This window comes from Oryzias melastigma, linkage group LG14 (assembly GCF_002922805.2).
Source record: "Oryzias melastigma strain HK-1 linkage group LG14, ASM292280v2, whole genome shotgun sequence".
NCBI classification, from domain to species: Eukaryota; Metazoa; Chordata; class Actinopteri; order Beloniformes; family Adrianichthyidae; genus Oryzias; species Oryzias melastigma.
Window position 1 is genome coordinate 5,771,729 of NC_050525.1, and position 20,160 is coordinate 5,791,888.

At 44.1% G+C, this 20,160-nt stretch overlaps 2 protein-coding genes across 5 annotated transcripts in view; one reads left to right on the top strand and one right to left on the bottom strand.

Annotated features, from left to right (window-relative positions):
• Window positions 1–2,674: 2,674 nt before the first annotated feature.
• ckma (creatine kinase, muscle a) lies at window positions 2,675–6,297 on the top strand. Its single transcript, XM_024260621.1, has 8 exons — window positions 2,675–2,807; window positions 3,662–3,869; window positions 3,967–4,121; window positions 4,213–4,345; window positions 4,505–4,676; window positions 4,984–5,107; window positions 5,562–5,751; window positions 5,830–6,297. Exons 2-8 carry the CDS (start codon window positions 3,677–3,679, stop codon window positions 6,006–6,008), a joined length of 1,146 nt encoding a protein of 381 aa, XP_024116389.1. The 5' UTR covers window positions 2,675–2,807; window positions 3,662–3,676; the 3' UTR covers window positions 6,009–6,297.
• Window positions 6,298–6,367: 70 nt separating this feature from the next.
• Window positions 6,368–20,160, bottom strand: part of mark4a (MAP/microtubule affinity-regulating kinase 4a) — a 37,535-nt gene continuing 23,742 nt past the window's right edge. The window contains exons 13-18 of one of the 4 annotated variants that reach the window (XM_024260620.2): window positions 19,527–19,738; window positions 15,161–15,264; window positions 12,743–13,024; window positions 12,111–12,193; window positions 11,112–11,156; window positions 10,825–11,028 (exon numbers count right to left, since the gene is read on the bottom strand). In XM_024260620.2, coding sequence (XP_024116388.1) covers window positions 10,964–11,028; window positions 11,112–11,156; window positions 12,111–12,193; window positions 12,743–13,024; window positions 15,161–15,264; window positions 19,527–19,738 — 791 coding nt within the window. In that variant the 3' untranslated portion in view covers window positions 10,825–10,963. Of the gene's footprint in view, window positions 11,029–11,111; window positions 11,157–12,110; window positions 12,194–12,742; window positions 13,025–15,160; window positions 15,265–19,526; window positions 19,754–20,160 lie in introns of all 4 variants that reach the window. The other 3 variants (XM_024260618.2, XM_024260617.2, XM_024260616.2) reach the window with 3 other exon arrangements.

A 20,160-nucleotide genomic window follows, 5' to 3' on the forward strand; every position in this document is an offset into this window, starting at 1 on the left:
TAACTGGGTCCCTGTGCCCCTCAAGTACAGGGTTGTGTCAGGAAGGGCATCCGGGGTAAAAACTCTGCCAAATCACTGATGTGAAACAGTTGGTGCTGTTACGCTGTGGCGACCCCGAAAGGGATAAGCTGATAAGCTGAAAGTAAACTACTACTTATTAATGGCCCAATGTCGTTTTGTGCTTATCTTTAACTTGTATCATTTTGACAAAACATATTTTTACAGATAGTAAAATAATGAAAGGTATTTAAGTTTGAAATTGATTAATTTTGGGATAATATTCCTGCCTCTTCCTGTTATTCATGATTGTGTTAAGAAATTACAGTTTTAAAGTTTTAAAAATTGGCATTCTGCTAGATTTTTGGACTATTTTGGCATGTACCAAAATGTTTTAGGCTATTTTAGAGTTTAGCTAATATTTCAGCTGCATGTTAGCTGTTAAGGCCAATCAAAAAAAAATTTTTTTTTTTAGATTTTTAGGATAATTTGGCCTTTAGCTAATATTTACCTGGCTATCAGCTTCAGTGTTTTCAACTATCAGCTTCAGTATTTTAACTATCAATTTCAGCATCTTCAACAGCCAAATTTAGCTTACAGCATTCACACTAGCATTATCACAGGTAATGCTATATATGAAGTTCATAATGATGTTCAAAAGTTCTGAAAGTTTTCAACTTTTACAAATTCAGTTCTAATGTGTTCAATAAATGTTTATCCTGTTCGGCCCGCGATCCAAGGCGTGTTTTGGATTTTGGCCCCTTGTATGATTGAGTTTGTCACCCCTGGTCTGAAGTGTGGCTCAGAGCGCAGTAACCGAATGCTTCATCCTGCCTCCCATCCTAATAGGAGTCGTCTGGCGACTCCACTTCCTTCACTACAGTTGTGTTTGTGCACATGACAGTGTTTAGTGTTGTTTGTGCGCTGCAGGGAGAAAGTGGTTTCCTCAAAAACACACAATGCTCCAAATCAGCAGCAACAGTTGCTTGTACCTTTAGAAATGAATCTTACAAATGTATTATAGTGTGATTGCTTAGTAAGTATTACACTATAATGACAAATGTAATAACTATAATGACATACGTTTTTAGGCATGTAAAAACACGATTTCAGTAATCTTGGTCTCAAAACGTTCAGCTTGTCCAGGACATTACTGCTTGTATTTTTGGTATTCATAAACTTTATAGTTTTTGAAATATTGAGTAAAATATGCCACATAGGAAATAAAGTCTTTAAATTTCAGCATTTTAAGTAGATTAGCAAGAAGCCTTTAAATATAATTATGGGCTATGTTTTCATCTTTTATAGTTATTTTCAAAACATTTGGAGTTCACCTAATAGTTTAACAAAATGCTAACATTTTTTGCTATTTTCTTACCTATTGAGGTTTTTATAGGCTAATTTTGAGCTTAGCTTCTATTTTAGAAACATGCTAACGTTTTGGCCTATTTTTTTTATCTACTAATTTTTTTAGGCTAATTTAGAGTTTAGCTAATTTTAGCAACGGGCTAATGTTTTGACTAAATTATTTTATTGAGGAATTTTAGGCTATTTTAGCTAGTATTTAAGCAATAAGATAGTTTTTTGACTAATTTGGAATGAAGTTTTTGGGCTAATTTGGAGTTTACCTCATATTCAAACAACAAACTAGATATTTTCTGCAAAATTAGCATGTATTAAGGATTTTTAAGCAATTTTACAAGAAAATTTTCAGAAATTTAGGTCAACTTCAGCGCTCTTTCATTGTTCTTTCATGAAATTTGAATTATTTTAGCAAACTTTACTTTCAGCAAAAAGCATTCACACTTTCATTATTGCAGGTAACACAGCTTTTCTAGTTACATCAGTATTTTGAGAAAACGTTGAAGAGTTCCCTGAGGGTCCTCATTCTAAACCAGGGTGGGCAAACTTTTCTGACTCGTGGGTCACAAAGAGTTGTCAAATGTAACAGAAAGGCTGGACCAGGACCACAAGAGGACCAACTTCGAGCCGCTTTTCCTCCTTCAGAATCTCCTGGAATTACATTGATCGTGTTACTGGTTGAAAAGTTCCAGTAAATCACGGAACATAAACAATGGAGCTCCGGGATTAAAGGTTAAACTCTCCTGTTCTTTAAGCTGTGATGTTTTTAAATTTACAAGCAGAAGAAAATAGAAATGGGAAGGATTGCTATGAGAATTATAAAAGTTTTTATTTGTCGATGAGTGGCCACCTTGATTCAAGGGAGGCTGTTTGGATAAGTAGTGGAGCACAGGAGGCCTGGTCAGCACCACACAGGCTGATCTTGATGGATGAATTCAAGAGTTAAGAAAGAAAACTTCTGCCAGCAGTTGTTGTCAGAGAGCATCCCAACTGTGGAGGAGACTGTCACTTCAGAAAGAAAAAGAACCACCAATTGTCTCCCATGTTCGCCCCGTCCTTCTCGGCATGCTTGGCAAAAGTGAAGGCCTGATCATTCCCACACATAATCCCATTACTCTTCCCCCTCCCCCCCAGATACTCCCGTCATCCAACCGGGGCTATGTATGGCCCAGTCAGGGCGAGGGGTGGTGAGAGGGGTGCAGGCACAGCTGCAGTGACCGTCTTGGATGTCAGCGATGCAAAGGCGTCCCTTTCATAAACTGTATCAGTAGAAAAACTCTGGCCAATGAGGACTCAGCAGGCACAAAAATGGCCAAACCAATGGCCGAGAGGTAGCCCGGTATATAAACAAGGGTCAGGGAGCTCCAAAGCTGGGTGACCCCTTCTTTGGCTGTGGTGCACAGGATCTGATCCCGGGATTGTTGCCTCTGTTCTTGTTTCGTGTGCAGGTAAAGAAATATCAGTGAGATTTTAGATTTAGACACAACTCGATCTTTCTCTTGCAAAAGACTTTGAGATTGATGTAAAGAAAAAAAGGCACCATGACTCTGGTTTGACTGTTTTCAGTAGAAAGGAACAATGAGGATGATGAGCCATTAAATGTCAGATTTTGCCTAGATGAAAAAGTATTTTCCCCAGAAGACCTTGTTGGATCTTAGATAGGTAAATCCTTAACCTGCAAAGTTCTGTCTTTCTGATTTTTGAGATTCCTTCAAGTTTGATGTTGGCAGAGCAGACTCTTTACTTTAACCTTTGACTCAATCAAACCATGAACTACAATGTCCAACAAATGCAGAACCGTATAAATTCATTTTTATTTTTTGGAGCAGTTCAGCAAGTAAAGAGTAATCAGAGAATTTCTGAGATTCTGATTGGTAACTTGTGTTAGATAACTGGAGGGAAATGCAGTCTTTAGGGTATGGCACGGTCGTGTAATGAGTGGTTGATCATGAATCCAGAGTCCTTTAGGCCATGTTTCAGTCTTACCAACTTACCAAAGACGCTCAGATGGTGCTTGTAAATTGTGAGGACTTGAAGGGTACATGGCCAGATATTCTGGGGCTAAAAATACCCAGAGAGCAGGCTCTCCTCCCCTGCTCAATTTCAACTGGACATCTGAGCCCCTGGACACTGAGCGACACTTGTTACCAAGAATCTGCGGACAGCACCGTTTGAAATTTGCAGCTGCTCAAAATGTCATATGCTCAAAGAAGGAAAACCCACCATTTGCAGCTGCCTTGCTCCTCATTTTTTAAAGACCTGTGTGCACTACAATGTGGCCTACGCTTGTTGTGTTTTGCAGTGTTAGAAAGCAATCATGCCTTTCGGAAACACCCACAACAACTTCAAGCTCAACTATTCAGTTGAGGAGGAGTTCCCAGACCTGTCCAAGCACAACAACCACATGGCCAAGATCCTGACCAAGGAGCTGTATGGCAAGATGAGGGACAAGCAGACGCCCACTGGCTTCACTCTGGATGACGTGATCCAGACTGGCGTCGACAACCCTGGTGAGACTTCAAGCACACTTCTCCCTTTTTCCACAGAATCCAAAGTGGTAAAAGACACATGTGAGGGTCAATTCATAACCCCCACCGCTGTTATCAGGTCACCCCTTCATCATGACTGTTGGCTGTGTCGCTGGTGACGAGGAGTCTTACGAGGTCTTCAAGGATCTGTTCGACCCTGTCATCTCCGACCGTCATGGTGGATATAAGCCCACTGACAAGCACAAGACTGACCTCAACTTCGAGAACTTGAAGGTAGAAGAGTTACCAGGAGGTCAGGATGCATCCACCTTGAACAACAGTGTCCTTGCTAATGTCTCCCATGGCCCCATCTAACTGTCTGTAGGGAGGTGATGACCTTGACCCCAACTACGTTCTGTCCAGCCGTGTTCGTACCGGTCGCAGCATCAAGGGATACTCCCTGCCCCCCCACAACAGCCGTGGCGAGCGCAGATGCATTGAGAAGCTGGCCGTTGAGGGTAAGTCTTCAAGAGTGTCTGATACCCAGGTTTCTGTATCTGCTCCTGGTAGTGGGCCTTCTAAATCACCGTGCGATGCCTAATGCATCGATGTATGAAGTAAAGAAGTGTTGTGGATTTTTTGTGGGCGCTGACCTGACTTTGAATCTCTTCCTGCAGCTCTGGCCAGCCTTGATGGTGAGTTCAAAGGAAAGTACTATCCCCTGAGGTCAATGACTGATGCTGAGCAGGAGCAGCTGATCAGTGATCACTTCCTGTTTGACAAGCCTGTGTCCCCCCTGCTGACCTGCGCCGGTATGGCCCGCGACTGGCCTGACGGCAGAGGCATTTGGTAAGTGCAGTTAGGAAAGACCGTCCTCTGTAAACACACCAAACATTCAGTTGTATTTGTAGATTCATCAGAATTAATCACTGACCCGCGTGGTGGTGTCCATGTCAACCCGCCCACAATTAATTAAGCGAGTCTCATTCTGCCTGAGCACTCGGGGTACAACTGGAAAACTTCCACAAAGGAGTCCTTAAAGGACTTCCTGCAAGGGTGATAGCAGTAGATGCATATCTAGGTTTTAGTTCTTGGTGGTCTGTAAAGTATTGAACATGGTCCAAATCTGTGCCCATGTTGATACCTCCATATCCAGGCACAACGACAACAAGACCTTCCTGGTGTGGGTGAACGAGGAGGATCACCTGCGTGTCATCTCCATGCAGAAGGGTGGCAACATGAGGGAGGTTTTCAGGCGTTTCTGCGTGGGCTTGCAGAAGGTGTGTGAAGACTACAGATCAAAGCTGCGTATACGCTATGGACCTCTCCGTGTCACCTTTTGACATTTTGAGTGTCCCCAAGTCGTTGTTTTTTTGACGTACTGGCTGTTCATATTAAATCACGGGCCACGAACTGTAATGGGTGCAGTACTGCAACGCATACCGCACCGTTACCCAAACCTGGTACCCTAACTCTAACCTGACACTGTACCAAACGCGGTACTGGACGCAAACCAGTACAGGGTTAAGGTTAAGGTACCAGTACTGGTCCAGTGCGCATCCGGTACTGCGTCCCGACCCTTGATTTTACGAACAGCCAGCACGTCAAAAGATGGCGAGTTGGGGACACCCGAAACATCAAAAAGTGACGCGGAGGTGTCCTTAACCAAACGTCAGTGTGTCAGGATGGGGATGAGAATGTGCTGGATCCTGACACTCTTTTTGTGACTCTTAGATTGAGGAGATCTTCAAGAAGCACAACCACGGCTTCATGTGGAACGAGCATCTTGGCTACATTCTGACCTGCCCCTCCAACCTGGGAACTGGCCTGCGTGGTGGTGTCCACGTCAAGCTGCCCAAGCTGAGCACACACCCCAAGTTTGAGGAGATCCTCACCAGATTGCGCCTGCAGAAGCGTGGCACAGGTATGACGTGCTCCGTCTGTGGGACCTCTACAGAGGCTCGTGGGAGGTGATATGTCATGCTATATTCCTCTACTCCAGGTGGTGTGGACACTGCATCTGTGGGCGGTGTGTTCGACATCTCCAACGCCGACCGTCTGGGATCCTCTGAGGTGGACCAGGTCCAGTTGGTGGTTGATGGCGTCAAGCTGATGGTTGAGATGGAGAAGAAGCTGGAGAAGGGAGAAGCCATCGACAGCATGATCCCCGCCCAGAAGTGAAGCGGGACAACCTGATGTCTTCCTTGTGACCATTTATGTGCAGTCGAGCCAGCGTGCAGAGAAAACAGCTGCTCACCTAGAGACTCTTGACTCTGCCAACTTCTTTTCCTTCCTTCCAACTTTGTTTTTTCTTTTCTCCGTCCTTGTGGTTTTTTTCACGTTCCCCTGCGTTGGTCAGTTACATCCTGGGGTCACTGAGCTGGGGGACATGGCATCACCAACTTTTTGTTATAAGAAGTAACAACTGTTGAATAGGTTCAAACTGTTCAATAAAACAGCGTCCCCTGAACACGTCTCTGTCTTCCTTGTTTCGCTCCTAAAGAGGTTCAGCCCCAAAAACACACCAAGTGAAGGACAAATGCCAACATCTGTGAATTTTATTCATCTTTAGCTCCACATTCTCCTCAAACGCCACGCAATCTCAGTTTACAGTTAACTTCTGAAGGAAGGAGTTTACCAGCAGAACAGAGTCACATCACAAGATATTTTCTTCAGTCTCTGTTGCATCAGACATCAACTCATTTCTAAAGCGACCGTTAGTGTTGAACACTGAGACGACCCCGGGCCGTTAATACTGTCGAACCAGAGCGTTGACCCGCGGCCTGAGCGCGCAGACGAGCTCTCCTCAGGACCTCCTTGCAGCAGCAGCTCCATCTCAGGACAATGTTAAACACGGGGAGGGAGTTCTTTTCCCCGTTACAGGAAAAATTGAAGCAAATTCGTTTTAGGTAAGAAGAACAAAGAGTAACTTTTCTATGGCTTGACTGTAACCCAGGGCCTTCCAGACGGATCAGGATTTGAGTTTTGGTAAAATCCCTTCATCTCACCTGAACCCTTACTTTTTGAGAAAGGGGGGGGATCGGGGGCCAAAGATTCAACAAATGGTAGGTGTCCTTTGTGTTTTACTTCACCCCCTAAAAGCCAAACTCTGAAGTCATGCAGGATTGCAGGTTTATTTTATTTCCCATTGTCACTGACAAGAGACTGCCTTAGTCTAATATAACTTCCCTTGCTCTATCTATAAATAAACCTTGAGCTCTAAGATATATACTATTTTCATATATTTTATATACAGCCCCAAATGGCTGATATAAATCCAATTTTTTTAACGATATTATTCTAAAAAATAAATGAAGTACCTGTGCAAATATCCACAAATTGAAGTGTTTCACATTTAAGACATTGGCGCCCTCCAGTGGCTAGTTCTGGGCATGACCTAGACAGGTTCACTGGAAGGAGCTGATTCAAGTCAAAGCAAAGTGCATTGAGGTCTATATTACCGAATGCTAATATACACCACAACGAGAACCGAACAGGAGACAGACTCCCGGCGTCCTTTTTTTTTGGTGACCGCTTCTCAGCCGCCGGACTGAGAGGACGCCACCCGGCGTGAGAGTGGATGATGGCTGAGACATTGTGGTGGGAGATAAAAGAGGAGGAAGGGGGGGTGAGGGGGTGAGATGGAAGAAGTCACACTTCAGGATGAAAAGGGGGGGCGACCATGAGTAAAGCCACAACTGAGAGATAGTATTAACAGTAAATCAGCAGCCAAACAATATGACCTCTGAAGCCTATGCAAATATCACAGTACAGTTTCCACTAAAAACAGGGAGGGGGTTATAAGAAAACCTTCTCGTTTTTCCTTTTTTTCTTTTTTTTTTCTTTTTTTTTACATTAAATATGTATCCTATGAAGGCGCTGGGAGCTGTTCACTTTAAAGGCAACTGGACTGACGAGAAGAACCAAAACACTGCCTTCGTTGCACCTTTAGGAACACGGAACTGCCCCCCCGGGCTCCGATCTGTGCTGCAGAAACAATGCACGTTACCTGGGGGGGGGGCGGGATGGGTGATCTGAAGGGGTTGCTGCTTGTTACACTCCACGACTCGAGAGGATGAGGGAGCTCGGATCAGAACCGGAGTTGCATTGCTTTGAAAAACGAGCCGTATTATTATTATTATTATTATTGCACTGGCGACCCCTCCCTCGACCCAGAAGCGTGTCTGGGTGAGGGGACAGTTTCTTCAGCAGGACAAACTAAAGCAAAGAGGTGGAAAGGTGAGGAAATGATGTCACAGAATCCAGCCAATCAGAGAGCTGTTTACAGCAGTTAAGCAAAAACCTTGAGGTCCTCACATCATTTATCTGCAGAGGGCGCCTCCCTGTGGGTAAATCTGTCTGCTAGAACTTCGGATCAGAACCAAACAGAGCTATGCTGCAGCTTAAGTGGTCTGACATGATCCAAACTTCAGCAATTTTGCCTCCAGATCATTTTATTTTATTGTTATTAATGGTGTCGCCGGTGACATTTAAACACAAAATCTTCAACGTACTTTAACTTTTTAACTGTTAACACGATCAACGTCATTCCAGTTGATTCTTTGATCAACTGGAAGGTTGAACAAATTAAAGAATTAAAATAAATGAAAATAAACTTCTTGAAAATATAGTCAAAAACCGTCTGTGTGCTGCCCCCTACAGGTTTCATCAAGGTATTACAGTTGAATTTCGTGGTTGGTCAAATCATTTAAGCACAACATCATGATCTGCTGCTCCAGTATTGATAACAGTCCTGTTCCCAAGCCCCACCCCTCTGACTGGAAAATTTTAAATTTGGGTGGAGTCAGCCTCCTATTTCCCTGTTTGGTTACACTTTAAAGCCAAGTATGTTTCCTTTTTGCCCCTTTCATCAAACTGTCTGTTTTCCTACTAAAAGGATTTAGTACAAATGAACATTTATAGATAATACTGAAATGATCCCAAATCCTTTCATGCTCGGTTCATGTTGTGCTCTATGTGTTGTCCCATGACTGTTGTCACGGGATATAGACCCTTTTCATGGTGATGTCAAACAAAATGGCGACAGGGTCGAAAAAGTGAATAGTTACTTCTGGCGTTCGCATTTAGAACGGCAAAGCTGACAGCTGAACGCTGTTTGACACAATGTAAAATATTTTAAAAAAATAAGTAAAATATTCATTTTTATGAATGTCCTGCTGAGCTATATTTTCATGTCCTCTCTTAGATCGTTAACAAATCTAAATACAAATACAAATTTGAATAATCCTTCACTATGTGAGGTTTTATTGAAAATATCGACCTTTTATTTGAGTAGATATTATTTTAACACACTCTATTTTGCTTTATGTTATTTCCATGTATTTTAAGTGCGATCAGCACAAAAGCCGATAAAAATTCATGTTGGCCACATTTAATACCTTCAGAAAAGACGCACATCGCTGCATTGCCCGTACACATTTTAATCTCTTCCTAGGATAAATTTACTTGTTGTTCTACGGGATATTTTAGGGGGTAACTGTAAAAACAGGAATGTGTTAAATGTGTTAAAATGTTATTTTCAGCTATTATCCAAAATAAAAGGGGCCAAGTAAAAAAAAATAATCTTTAGGCGAACATATTTTATAACATTACGTGGAATAGTCACTTCCATATTTTTGGGAACAGTTTCCAATTAATTTGATATTTTTTACCTTTATTTCCCCTCATATTAGACACAGTTCTGATCAAAATCAAAGAGGAGTGATGTTAGAACCACGGCTGAGCTAACAGCAGCTCACTGACCGCAGTAGAGAACATTACAACAGGAATAAGTTTGACTTTAATGTCAGACACGCTGGAATTGTCGGACTTTTGCTCTGTTTACAATGATTGTGTGAGCATGGAAAAGTCTTTTAGTCAAAGTTGCAGTAAAATTGCGATGAAAATGTAAAGTTGCAGGGTGCGCAACAAATCTCGGCTTTGCTTGAATTTGTATAAATAGTTGCGATTGCAACATCACGAAATCCTGAAGGGACTGACTTATGTGAAACTTTTAAATCTAAAGGAGCTGTAAGAATTTCCCAGGAGGGAAGTACAGATGAACAGCACGCAGCCAATCTGCAACACACGAACACAGCGAGCCTGCATGGAGAAATGTCATCTACCCTGCATTTTTCTAAGTTTAGGCAGAGGCCGGGACAAACCGATTTTTACATTTTCTGCATCAATGAACATGCAGACGAGTTTGAATCGTTTTTACTGATTCATAAAGAATCATACTATCCATGTCTGATGATGTTTGGAGCCAGAATCTGACCTCTGCGTTCCTCCTCTCTCTGACTGGCTGTCTACAAGCCCCGCCCCCTCCCTCTGACCTTAATCCTGCACAGTATGAGCGCTCAAAGCAATGCAACCCTCCAAGCAGCCCTCCCCTGCTCTTCATCTGCGCATGTTTGTCTCCAAGAGATGAAAGAAGGTGAAAAACGGGGGTGGGCAGCACATAAGCAGGCGGGGGAGGGGGGACTAACAAGGATGCTTTTCCGTGGGGATGTAAGGGAAAAGGGGGATGGGGGGGTGAAGGTCCGAGAATAACAAAATCAAGAGTCAATATGGCTGAGAGCTGCAATAAAAATATTCAACTAGATTTCATTGGATCCACGTCCTGGCTGGGGTGGGGGGGTTCATGGAGGGGAAGTTCAGTCTGTGTTTCTAAGGGTCAGGTGTGTATTTGTGTGTGTACATGGGGGGGTCCGAAAGAGACAGGAGAGTGTTTTGTCTCGGGTCCAGCCCCTTTCCTCATCTCTTTTGTTTTCTTTGATTCCATAAACACTCACACTAAAACACACCCCCATACGAAAACACACCTTCACACAAAAACACACACTCACACACACACACTCTGGCTCAGAGTTCAAGATCCTTAGAGATTTGGGTGGCAATGTTCCGAAAAGCTAGCGGCGCCCCCCACAGTCGAGTGTAGCGCACGCCGTTAGAAGTCTCTGAGGCGCTCGTGGAGAGATGGCACACTTCGGCCTCGAACGCCACGCGGCCCCCTGCCACGCCGTGGGTGCAGGAGAGCAGAAATGGGCCGGAGTGGTGGACCTGGCAGCCACACCCGAGCGCCGCCTCCCGCAGAGCCAGCACCACCTCCGCAGGGTCCCGCCGCCCGCCGCCTCTCAGATTCCAGCCACGTCCGACGGCCCGGGGCTCGGACGCTTTTTGATACCCAGGTAAATGGCAACTAAGGAGAGAGGAGGAGGAGGGGGGATGTCAGACAGGACGGCTGCAGCAGACTCTGAAAGCAGGCGGATGGCAGGAACTCACCTTGTGAGCGCAAATCTCCTGATTCCCTCAGATTCATTTGTGACCCTGTACAAGAAAAGGGAGAAAAGTTCATCAGAGGTCATCAAAGATGGCGTCCAGCAGAACCACGCTAACTTCAGCAGCAGCAAGCACTGTGTGCACCTGAGTCCTCACAGCATGCATCACATTCATCTTTATATAGCATTAAACTTCCGCCAAAAGTGCCCCATAAGCGAATATCAAACTCTACACGGCCAATTAACATTCCACAAGCAAAACTCTGTCTCCATGAGTGCTCCTGTAGTCCTACGCGCTCGTTGAACCACTACTGCCCGCTCGTGAAGGCATTCCTGCGCGCGTGGAGTATGTTCATTGTGTGAGTGGAGTATGTTCAATTTGCGCGTGGAGTAAGTTCATTGCCAGCGTTGAGTACGTTCCTTGCACGAGTTGAGTACGTTCATTGCAAGCGTGAAGTAAGTTCATTGCGCGCGTGGAGTACGCTCTTTGCGCGCGGAGTACATTCATTGCGCCCAAGGATTACGTTCATTGAGCGTGTGGAGTATCTTCTTTGCGTGCGCGGAGCACGTTTTTTGCGCGTGTTTAAGTTCATTGGGTGCGCGGAGTACGTTCCTTGCACGAGTGGACTACGTTCATTGCATGCGTGGAGTTTGGTATATGCTCATGGAAGAGTTTTGGCGGAAATATAATCGCATATGTTTACACCAGAGCAAACACTGAACAGCATCGGACCAAACCAAATCAAAAAACTGCTTCTAACAGCACCTTCACAAAGACGCACCACACCAGGCTTCTACAGACCTGGAGACTTCAGAACCATTCCCAATCAAATGCGTCTCAACCATGCTTTTAAACCAGGAATGCAGAGCTTAATAAAGAAGGACGACTGTTCACGAGCATGCAGAGAGCAGGATGGAAACATGAGACAGACTCCAGGGTGACCAGGCAGACACACGGACCGGCACAGGCGACAAGAAAGAAGCCAAAGACACGGAAACTTACTAACTGTTTTTGATCCTTGTGGGAGAGTACAACCCGACACTGATTTGTTTGAGCCCTGGCGCTTGGATGGGTCAAGATTGACCCTGACGCCATAAGAGGGAGGAAGCAGAAAGAGAGGGGGGGGTTAGGGTGGGAGCAGGGGTTTGGGGGAGGAAGGGTGTCAGAGAAAAGATAATTGAATCACAGGAGAGCAAGAGGTGAAGACGAGCGCTGTGCTGGAGATGACAGGTAGGGATAAAGGTGTGAGACGATTAGACTCTGTGGTTATGCGGAGCGGGGGGGAGGGGAGCGGTGGATAATCCGGGTCTGAGGACTGTAATGTAAGGTTCTGCTAAACAGGGTCTGCTGGTCCTCAAGCTGTGAGAGGTCTCCTCACATTGCTGCCAATGCAGCCACATCAATACATCAATAATGAATTTGCTGAAAGCTAAATGAATTATCTTGTTGTAGCTGGAGCTGAGTTAGCATCTCTGATGTCACACATCTGGATTGTTGAAGTCAGGCCCATAATATACAAAAAGTCCAAAGGATATGGAATCAGATTTATTCAGAATGAGCTGAAAGTTTGGTCCTTCATTAAAGCCACAGAGCTGAGAGAACAGAGAAAGAGTGACAGCAGAGACAGTCCTCACCTGCGAGTGAGTTTGGAGGTCAGTTTCGTGAAGAGGTTGGAGGTGGCCCTGGTGCGTGCGTGGGGCAGAGGGCTGGTTTCATGGTGGGACAGAGTGGGCGATGTGGGTGGGGCAGAGTAAACTGGAGGGCCACGGTCCCTTAACTGCCCCCCGTGAAAGGTGCTGCGGATCGTGGAGCCTCGCGTCAGGCGGCATCGGTCCGAAGACGAGGACGAGGCAGCACCGGCTCCGGCCATGCTGAGGGTGGAGGGAGACGCCGCGGGGAGGCGGTGGCCCAAAGAGCTGTGGAGGAGAGGGGCCGTTCATGAACACACATCTGTGGATCAGCGTTGAAAACCGCAGCAATAACTCTGAGAGGTTCAAGTTGTGGGTTCGGTCATACCAAAGACTAAAAGTGGGATCCAACGTCTCCCCGCTCAACCACAAGTTTCTGAGCTCACCCTGTAAGAACTTTCACCCCCTCAGGTGAAAAAAGAAAGCGGGAAGCGTTTTGCTGCTTGTGGGGCTGAAATCAGCTGAAATCAGCTGAAATCAGCGAGTCAGTGAGCCTGCAGCTGCAACTGCAACAAGCAGCTGCGCTCCACAAGCGCCTAAAGATCAGGGAGACCGTCCTTCCTCTGTTTCTCTCTCAGACAAGCAGCTCTGACACTTAAACCTTCAAACGTGGATCCAAGAGTGTCTGGGACACTTTAACCTCGTTTCCACTGAGCAGTCCGGACCGGACCGGACCGGACTGGACTTTTCAGCGTTTCAATTACAAAACGGACCCGTCACACGATCTAACCCACTGATTGGCGGTAAGGTACGGCCGAGGAGAACCGCCATTGCAGCAAAAAGAAAGGAAAGTCAAACAAAAAAGAAAACTACAAAAATAAAAGAATATCTGCAAACACAAAAGTGATCGAAGCAAAAATAAAAAATGAACTGCAAACAAAAAATGTGATCCAGACAAGAAAGATACAATGGAAGTCGATTATCTGGGATTGTTTTGCTGAAGGACAGACTGAAAGTGGACTGTGTCCGTCAGCAAAAACAATCCCAATCACATTTTTTTGTTCGCAGCTACTTTTTAATTTTTGCTGCGATCACTTTATACATATATATATATATATTCACAGTTTTTTTTTAGTTCGCCTTTACTTTATTTTTGCTGCAGTGGCGGTTCTCGGCCACCGTAGAAACGTTTTACGACAACAGGAAGCGTCTGACTGGCGCTTTTCCCGACTCAGGATCCAAACCAAAAGCTTTGTCCTCTTTTCATCGGTATTCTTCTCCCCTGCAATCTTCTTGCAAAGAAAAATAAATTCTTTACATACAGTAAATTCTTTACATATTCTCTGGGGTTGGGGACCGGACGCCAAATCCACGTCTATGGAGACACCCCAACCCCCGTTTCTGTCTCACCCAACCCCCGCGGCCGAAGAACGCCTGTTACTGATCCATACTCATCAAAAACACTTCTGATCATGCTTTGTAAAACATTTATTGAAGAACATCGGAGTATTTCTCAACATAAAGAGTTTTTCTTTTTAATTCAGAACAATAACTTGTTCTGCAGCGTAGAGACGCCGGCTTCATTCATGACAAACACCTGCTCCGGATTGTAATTATCCTCCGCGATTATCTTTTCTGTCCATTTCTGAGTCAGCTGGTACAGCTTCTCTTTAACTGTAGTCGCACCGTTTTGCAAGAGAATCTGGCTACAGAGGAAAAATATGCCGCCCGAAAATGAATAGCTGGAAGTTCCTCCCCCTGCCTGAGCCGGCCGCAACACAAATATTGTTTTAAGCTTTCAACCTTTTTCCCTTTTTTTCTCTTTTATCAACCATTTTTTACATTTCGCGGCTCCGATAAGCTGTTTTATTCTCATTCAAAAAAGCTGATGGTTCTGAAAAGGGTTCTTAAAATCATTTTGAAAGGGTTTTCTAAAGTTTAGGAAATTTACGCTTACACAACAGGCAAAAGTTACGATTTCCACTTCTGGCCATAGATTGATTCTGACCCCGTCTTGTATGTGACCAGAGGCCACGCCCTTTTTGACGCACAGCTATGTCATCGGTTGTGATGGTCCAATGCTCAATGGAAATACTCACAGAGCATTCTAAACCGGCCAAGACGGGACTGGTCTGGTCCGGACCGCTCAGTGGAAATGAGGCATTAGGGTCACTTCATGCTAATCTTCCATCCATGTAACCTCACATCCTTTTAAAGAGATCGCTGAGCTCCAATGTTTTCTATAACAGGGAACCTGACACTGAAGAAACCCATCAGCTAAACGTTCATTCAAAGATATGCTAAATGTTTTTTTAACGATTCCTCTAAAAGTCTTGTACAACAGAGAGGTCTGTCACTCTCTTTCACCACATCTCCAGCTGTTTAAGCTCTCCCGTTCCTTTCTTCTTGAGGACAGAGTGGTACCTGTTGTCTTTGCCGTTCTGCAGCAGAGAGTGCCTGTCGGCGCCCGAGCGGTCCGTGCACACGTACGTGTTCCGGCGCGTCATGGTGCTTCCTGGGATGTTATTCTGTGCAGAGAACAGCAGCGGGTGAACACGTGCTCAAAGAGAAGACTAAGAAGCATTATTTACTGTATTTAGGTTATAAAATACAATCTGAATTCTGGGAAAGAAACCAAAAACCTTCCAAAGACTTGACTCTGGATATATGAAACAACAGAACAAATAGTGACAATGAACTCTAGATGTTTCTGCGGGTCTCTGACTGTCTGGCATGGTTACCATGGAGAATGATGAGAGATCAAGTTTATTAGTATGGCAGACTTCCTGTACAGAGACAATCCAGATCTGTGGAGCATAGAAGCTGAATGCTGCTTCTCCATATTTAGCTTTAACTCCAGGAACTGATAAAAGACCGGATCCAGATGACCGGAGAGGTATGGCTGGTACATTCTGGGTCAGGAGGTCAGCCATGTACTTTATAAACCTTCATAAACCAGTAACAGAACTTTAAAGTCTATCCTCTGGCAGACAGAGGATCAATCAGGTTTATTTATTCTGAAAAGCTGAGTAAAAGCACGTCTCCATGTCTGCGTTAATGAAAAGTTTCAGAGGATCTCCCAGTGAGGAGCAGCAGCTTTCCGACACTGTGGCAGAAGAAGGCTGCAGATCTGTCTGCAACAGGGACATGCGGTTGGAGGAGGGCAGTATGGCAAGCAAAAACTGTCATAAATCGCCGGGAAAAGCGGGCAGTGCAGTGCCACACCTGCCGACAAATGTTCTATGAATGAATGAATGAACTTTATTTATATAGCACTTTACAATTGCTTGTAGCATACCAAAGTGCTTCACAATAAAAGGAGGAAAGAATAGAAAAAAGACAAGTTAAGAACAAAATATAAAAACAGCATAAAATTACAAAAGCACTCCGCAGCAAAATATACAAAGTTAAATAAGAACACAATAAAAGAAATAAAAATAAAATAAAATAAAATGCCACCAACTACTAAGCATTAAAAGCCATTCTAAAAAGGTGTGTTTTCAAATAGCATTTAAAGCTGTTAAGATCTGACATCATGCGCAGTTCTGCTGGAATGCTATTCCATAGCTGAGGGCCAGCAACGGAAAAGGCACGGTCACCCCAACGTTTTTGTCGTGACCTGGGCACCTCGAGCAGATACTGATTAGTAGACCTTAAAACTCTGGAGTGGCTACGGACAGTTAAAAGCTCAGTTAAATAAACCGGGGCAAGACCGTGAAGAGCCTTAAAAACAAACAGTAAAAGTTTAAACTGGATTCTAAAATGAACAGGGAGCCAGTGAAGAGACTTGAGAACCGGAGTGATGTGTTCTCGTCTGGATGTTCCAGTTAACAGTCGTGCTGCTGCATTCTGGACTAACTGGAGACGGTTGAGTGATCGCTGAGTGACACCAAAGTAAAGAGAGTTACAGTAATCTATGCGGGAGGTGATCATGGCGTGGATGGCTGTTTCTAAATCTCTGCGGCTCAGAGACGGTTTAGCTTTAGCTAAAAGGCGCAGGTGATAAAAACTCATTTTGACAACATTGTCAATCTGTTTATCAAATTTAAAACAGCTGTCAAAGATAACCCCCAGATTTCTGACAGTGGTGGAGTCAGCTGTAGAGGTGTCGCCGAAAACAATGCTCTCCGTCTTTGACTCGTTCAAATAAAGAAAATTCTGGCTCAGCCACTGCTTTACGTCCTGAATGCATTCTGTTAAAATATTTTGTGAGGTGTTTTTTCCTGGAGTGAGGGGCAGATATAACTGCAGATCATCGGCGTAGCAGTGGAATGACACATCATGCCGTGCAATGATAGAACCAAGAGGCAGCAGATATAAAGAAAAAAGGGCAGGACCAAGGATAGAGCCTTGAGGTACCCCACAGGAGAGAGGAGCTACACGGATAATAATTATTTTAAAAAATATTTAAATGCTCCTATAGTTAGCATAAATAAAACAATTAATGGCAAAAATTAAATTCCTTTAATTTTAACTATTTTATTTAGCATTTAATTTGGAAATCAAGGGTGTGGGATATTTTGAATTTCAGGGGGTAGTCCAGATGGATTTCTAATTTTTTCTCTCAGTTTTTGTAGATTTTGGACCAATCCGAATTCTTCCTTTCTCCCTTCCCCTCCATTTGAAGGGGGAGTTTAAGTGTAAGTGTGTCCAGGAAATGTATTTTGTAAATCCGACCCTCCAAACGGAGGGGTACAAAGTCCTCCCCTGCGAGGCTAAACTGCGTCGCGCTAAGAAGCGCTTTTCTTCACGTGGGTGTGCTCCGAACCACAGACGTTTTCATTTAAATCGGCCATATAATGATTGTCTTAAGCCTTTCAGAGCAAACTATTTCGATATATAAGATCACATATCATCTTTGGAACCTGCCACCTGCCACTGCGCATGGCTGCCGCCCATTATCCTAGAGCCGTTCTTTCTTCATTTCTCCCATTAAAATAATCAGTATCCAAACTTCTTCAGAGATATATCTGCCTTTAGTAGCCCTGGCCATGAGACACAATTTTTTCATAACTCTCCGTTCATTCATTCATTCATTTTCTTGACCGCTTCGTCTCTTTCGGGGTCGCGGGGGTGCCGGAGCCTATCCCGGCTACTGAAGGGCGAAGGCGGGGTTCACCCTGGACAGGTCTCAAGTCTGTCTCAGGGCCTCAATCACACACTCAGTCACTCTCACATTCACACCTAGGGGCAATTTAGAGTCACCAATGAACCTATGAAGCATGTTTTTGGACGGTGGGAGGAAGCCGGAGTCCCCGGTGAAAACCCACGCATGCACGGGGAGAACATGCAAACTCCACACAGAAAGGTCCCAGCTGGGATTTGAACCAGGGCCTTCTCGCTGTGAGGCAAGAGCGCTAACCACTGCGCCACCGTGCAGCCCATAACTCTGCGTTTGTAGAGCCAAATGAATTGGGATGGACAAGGACTAGGAAGAAGGGAAGAATTCGGATTGGTCCTTGTTCTCAACAGGGGCGGACGTGCCATTAGGTAAAGGTAGGCGATTGCCTGGGGCCACCCCCAACACCTCGAGGGCCCTAAGATGGATATTTGTCTAAAATATCTCAAATAAAAGCCAAAGATAAAGCATTTTTTGTAAATGTAGATCTTTATTTTCAATAAACTACAACTTTATTTTGAAAACTTTTCTCTGTAAAATTGCAACTTTTTAAACCTGTATTTTGTTTTTGTGAAATGTTGACTATTTTCTCACTATTTTACAACTTTATTCTTATATATTTATTACCTTTCACGGTGGTGGAAAAGGAAAGAAAAGACAAGGGGGGCAGAAAATGGTCATTTTGAGAATTTTTCTTTTCACTTTAGAGCTGGGTTAATATTGATTTTTCAATTTGAATTGATTTAAGCTTAACAGATCCATAATCAATTCATAAGAAATACAAATTGATTTAGCACATAAAGCTAAAGTCTGCTAGCGTGATGCAAACTTTCAATGGAATTTCCCATAGGACGGCTAACGCTACCGCTCGGCCGACCTAAACATACATTGCTGACTAAATTAAGATCTTCATAAACTCACATGCAGGAAATGTCCAAACTCGTTAAAGGAAATGTTTTTTAAAGTAACAATTTTGTCTAAAACACAGTTGTGTGCTCATACTTTCTTCTTCTTCTGGAATAAGGTGTAATGCTATAGCTTGATCACCACCTAGTGGTCAAACAGAAACGTCCTCCAGGAGAAGCAGAACAATGTTTACAATGTTAATGATCTGAACATTTTAGTTAGAACTTCTCTTTGAGAGAATCCATGTAACACTGGATGATATTAACAATCTCAGTATTTCACAGATACATTTACAGTATGTGAACTGGATCAGATTAATATAAAAATAATCAAAACATATATCACATTATCAATGTATTTCTAAACAAATGTGTGAGATAAATACAGACACAAGGATTTCTCTAGGATGACATCATGAAGTGGACTGCAGCAGCAGGTGCAGCTTCAGGAATCGAGGTGTTTTACTTCCGGGTAGGAAGTAAATATAACTACTATTTAATAAATAATAAATTTTTAGTGGTCAAAAGGTAATATATGATCATATATACGGATATAGTTCACTCTGAAAGGTTTAAGAGAATCAGTTTAAGTCAAAGTGGGCAAACACAGGTGGGGCCACCACAGAATGGGCGCCCACATTTTCTGCCCACCTTTAAACCATCTGGGCCCCGCATGGCCTTATTGGCATAGTTTTAGTGCAAGAAAATGCAAACACTCTCTTGAAACACAACCAACAACGGATTAAACAGAATCCAGGTCACTGACCGTGGTGGCCGTCATGTCTTTGCGGCGCTCCGGGATCTCCGACTTGTTGGGGTTGTTGGCACTGCTGACCATGGGGCTGGACGGAGGAAGGCTGTGGCTCCCCATCACGCTGCAGCTGGCCTTACGTGACGGCATGCGCCCCTCCCGCAGCTCGCGGTCGCCCGTGCTGGTCGGGCTCCTCTTGGGGTGCATGACGGGCATGGAGGGGCCGCCTTTGTTGTGGAGGACAGCAGAGAACAGACACAGACTCATAAAGTGGGTCATCCGCAGCAGAGTGTCTCTCATCAGCTGTTTGCTGCATGTTTCTGATAGAGCTGCATGGAGACCATGACTTCACACTTTAGGTCACGTGTCAAAGTCAAGGCCCGGGGGCCGGATCCGGCCCTCCAGGTAATTCTATCAGGCTCTTCAGATCATTTTATTTTATTCTTATTAATTACTCGATGTTATCTTGTGCTCATTTCTAACTTGTATAATTTTGACAGAATATATTTTTAAGGACAGTAAAATATATAATATAAGGTTAAAGTTGATGTATTCTGGAAAAATATCCCTGTCTTTTTATTACTCATAATGATGTCAAAAAGTTACAGTTTAGGCCCAATCCGAATTCTCCCCTTCTCCCTTCCCCTCA

Coding starts and splice junctions, on each gene's coding strand:
- ckma (XM_024260621.1), top strand. CDS start 3,677: ATGCCTTTCGGAAACACCCACAACAACTTCAAGCTCAACTATTCAGTT. Junction 3,870..3,966: donor GACTGGCGTCGACAACCCTG/GTGAGACTTCAA, acceptor CGCTGTTATCAG/GTCACCCCTTCATCATGACT. Junction 4,122..4,212: donor TCAACTTCGAGAACTTGAAG/GTAGAAGAGTTA, acceptor AACTGTCTGTAG/GGAGGTGATGACCTTGACCC.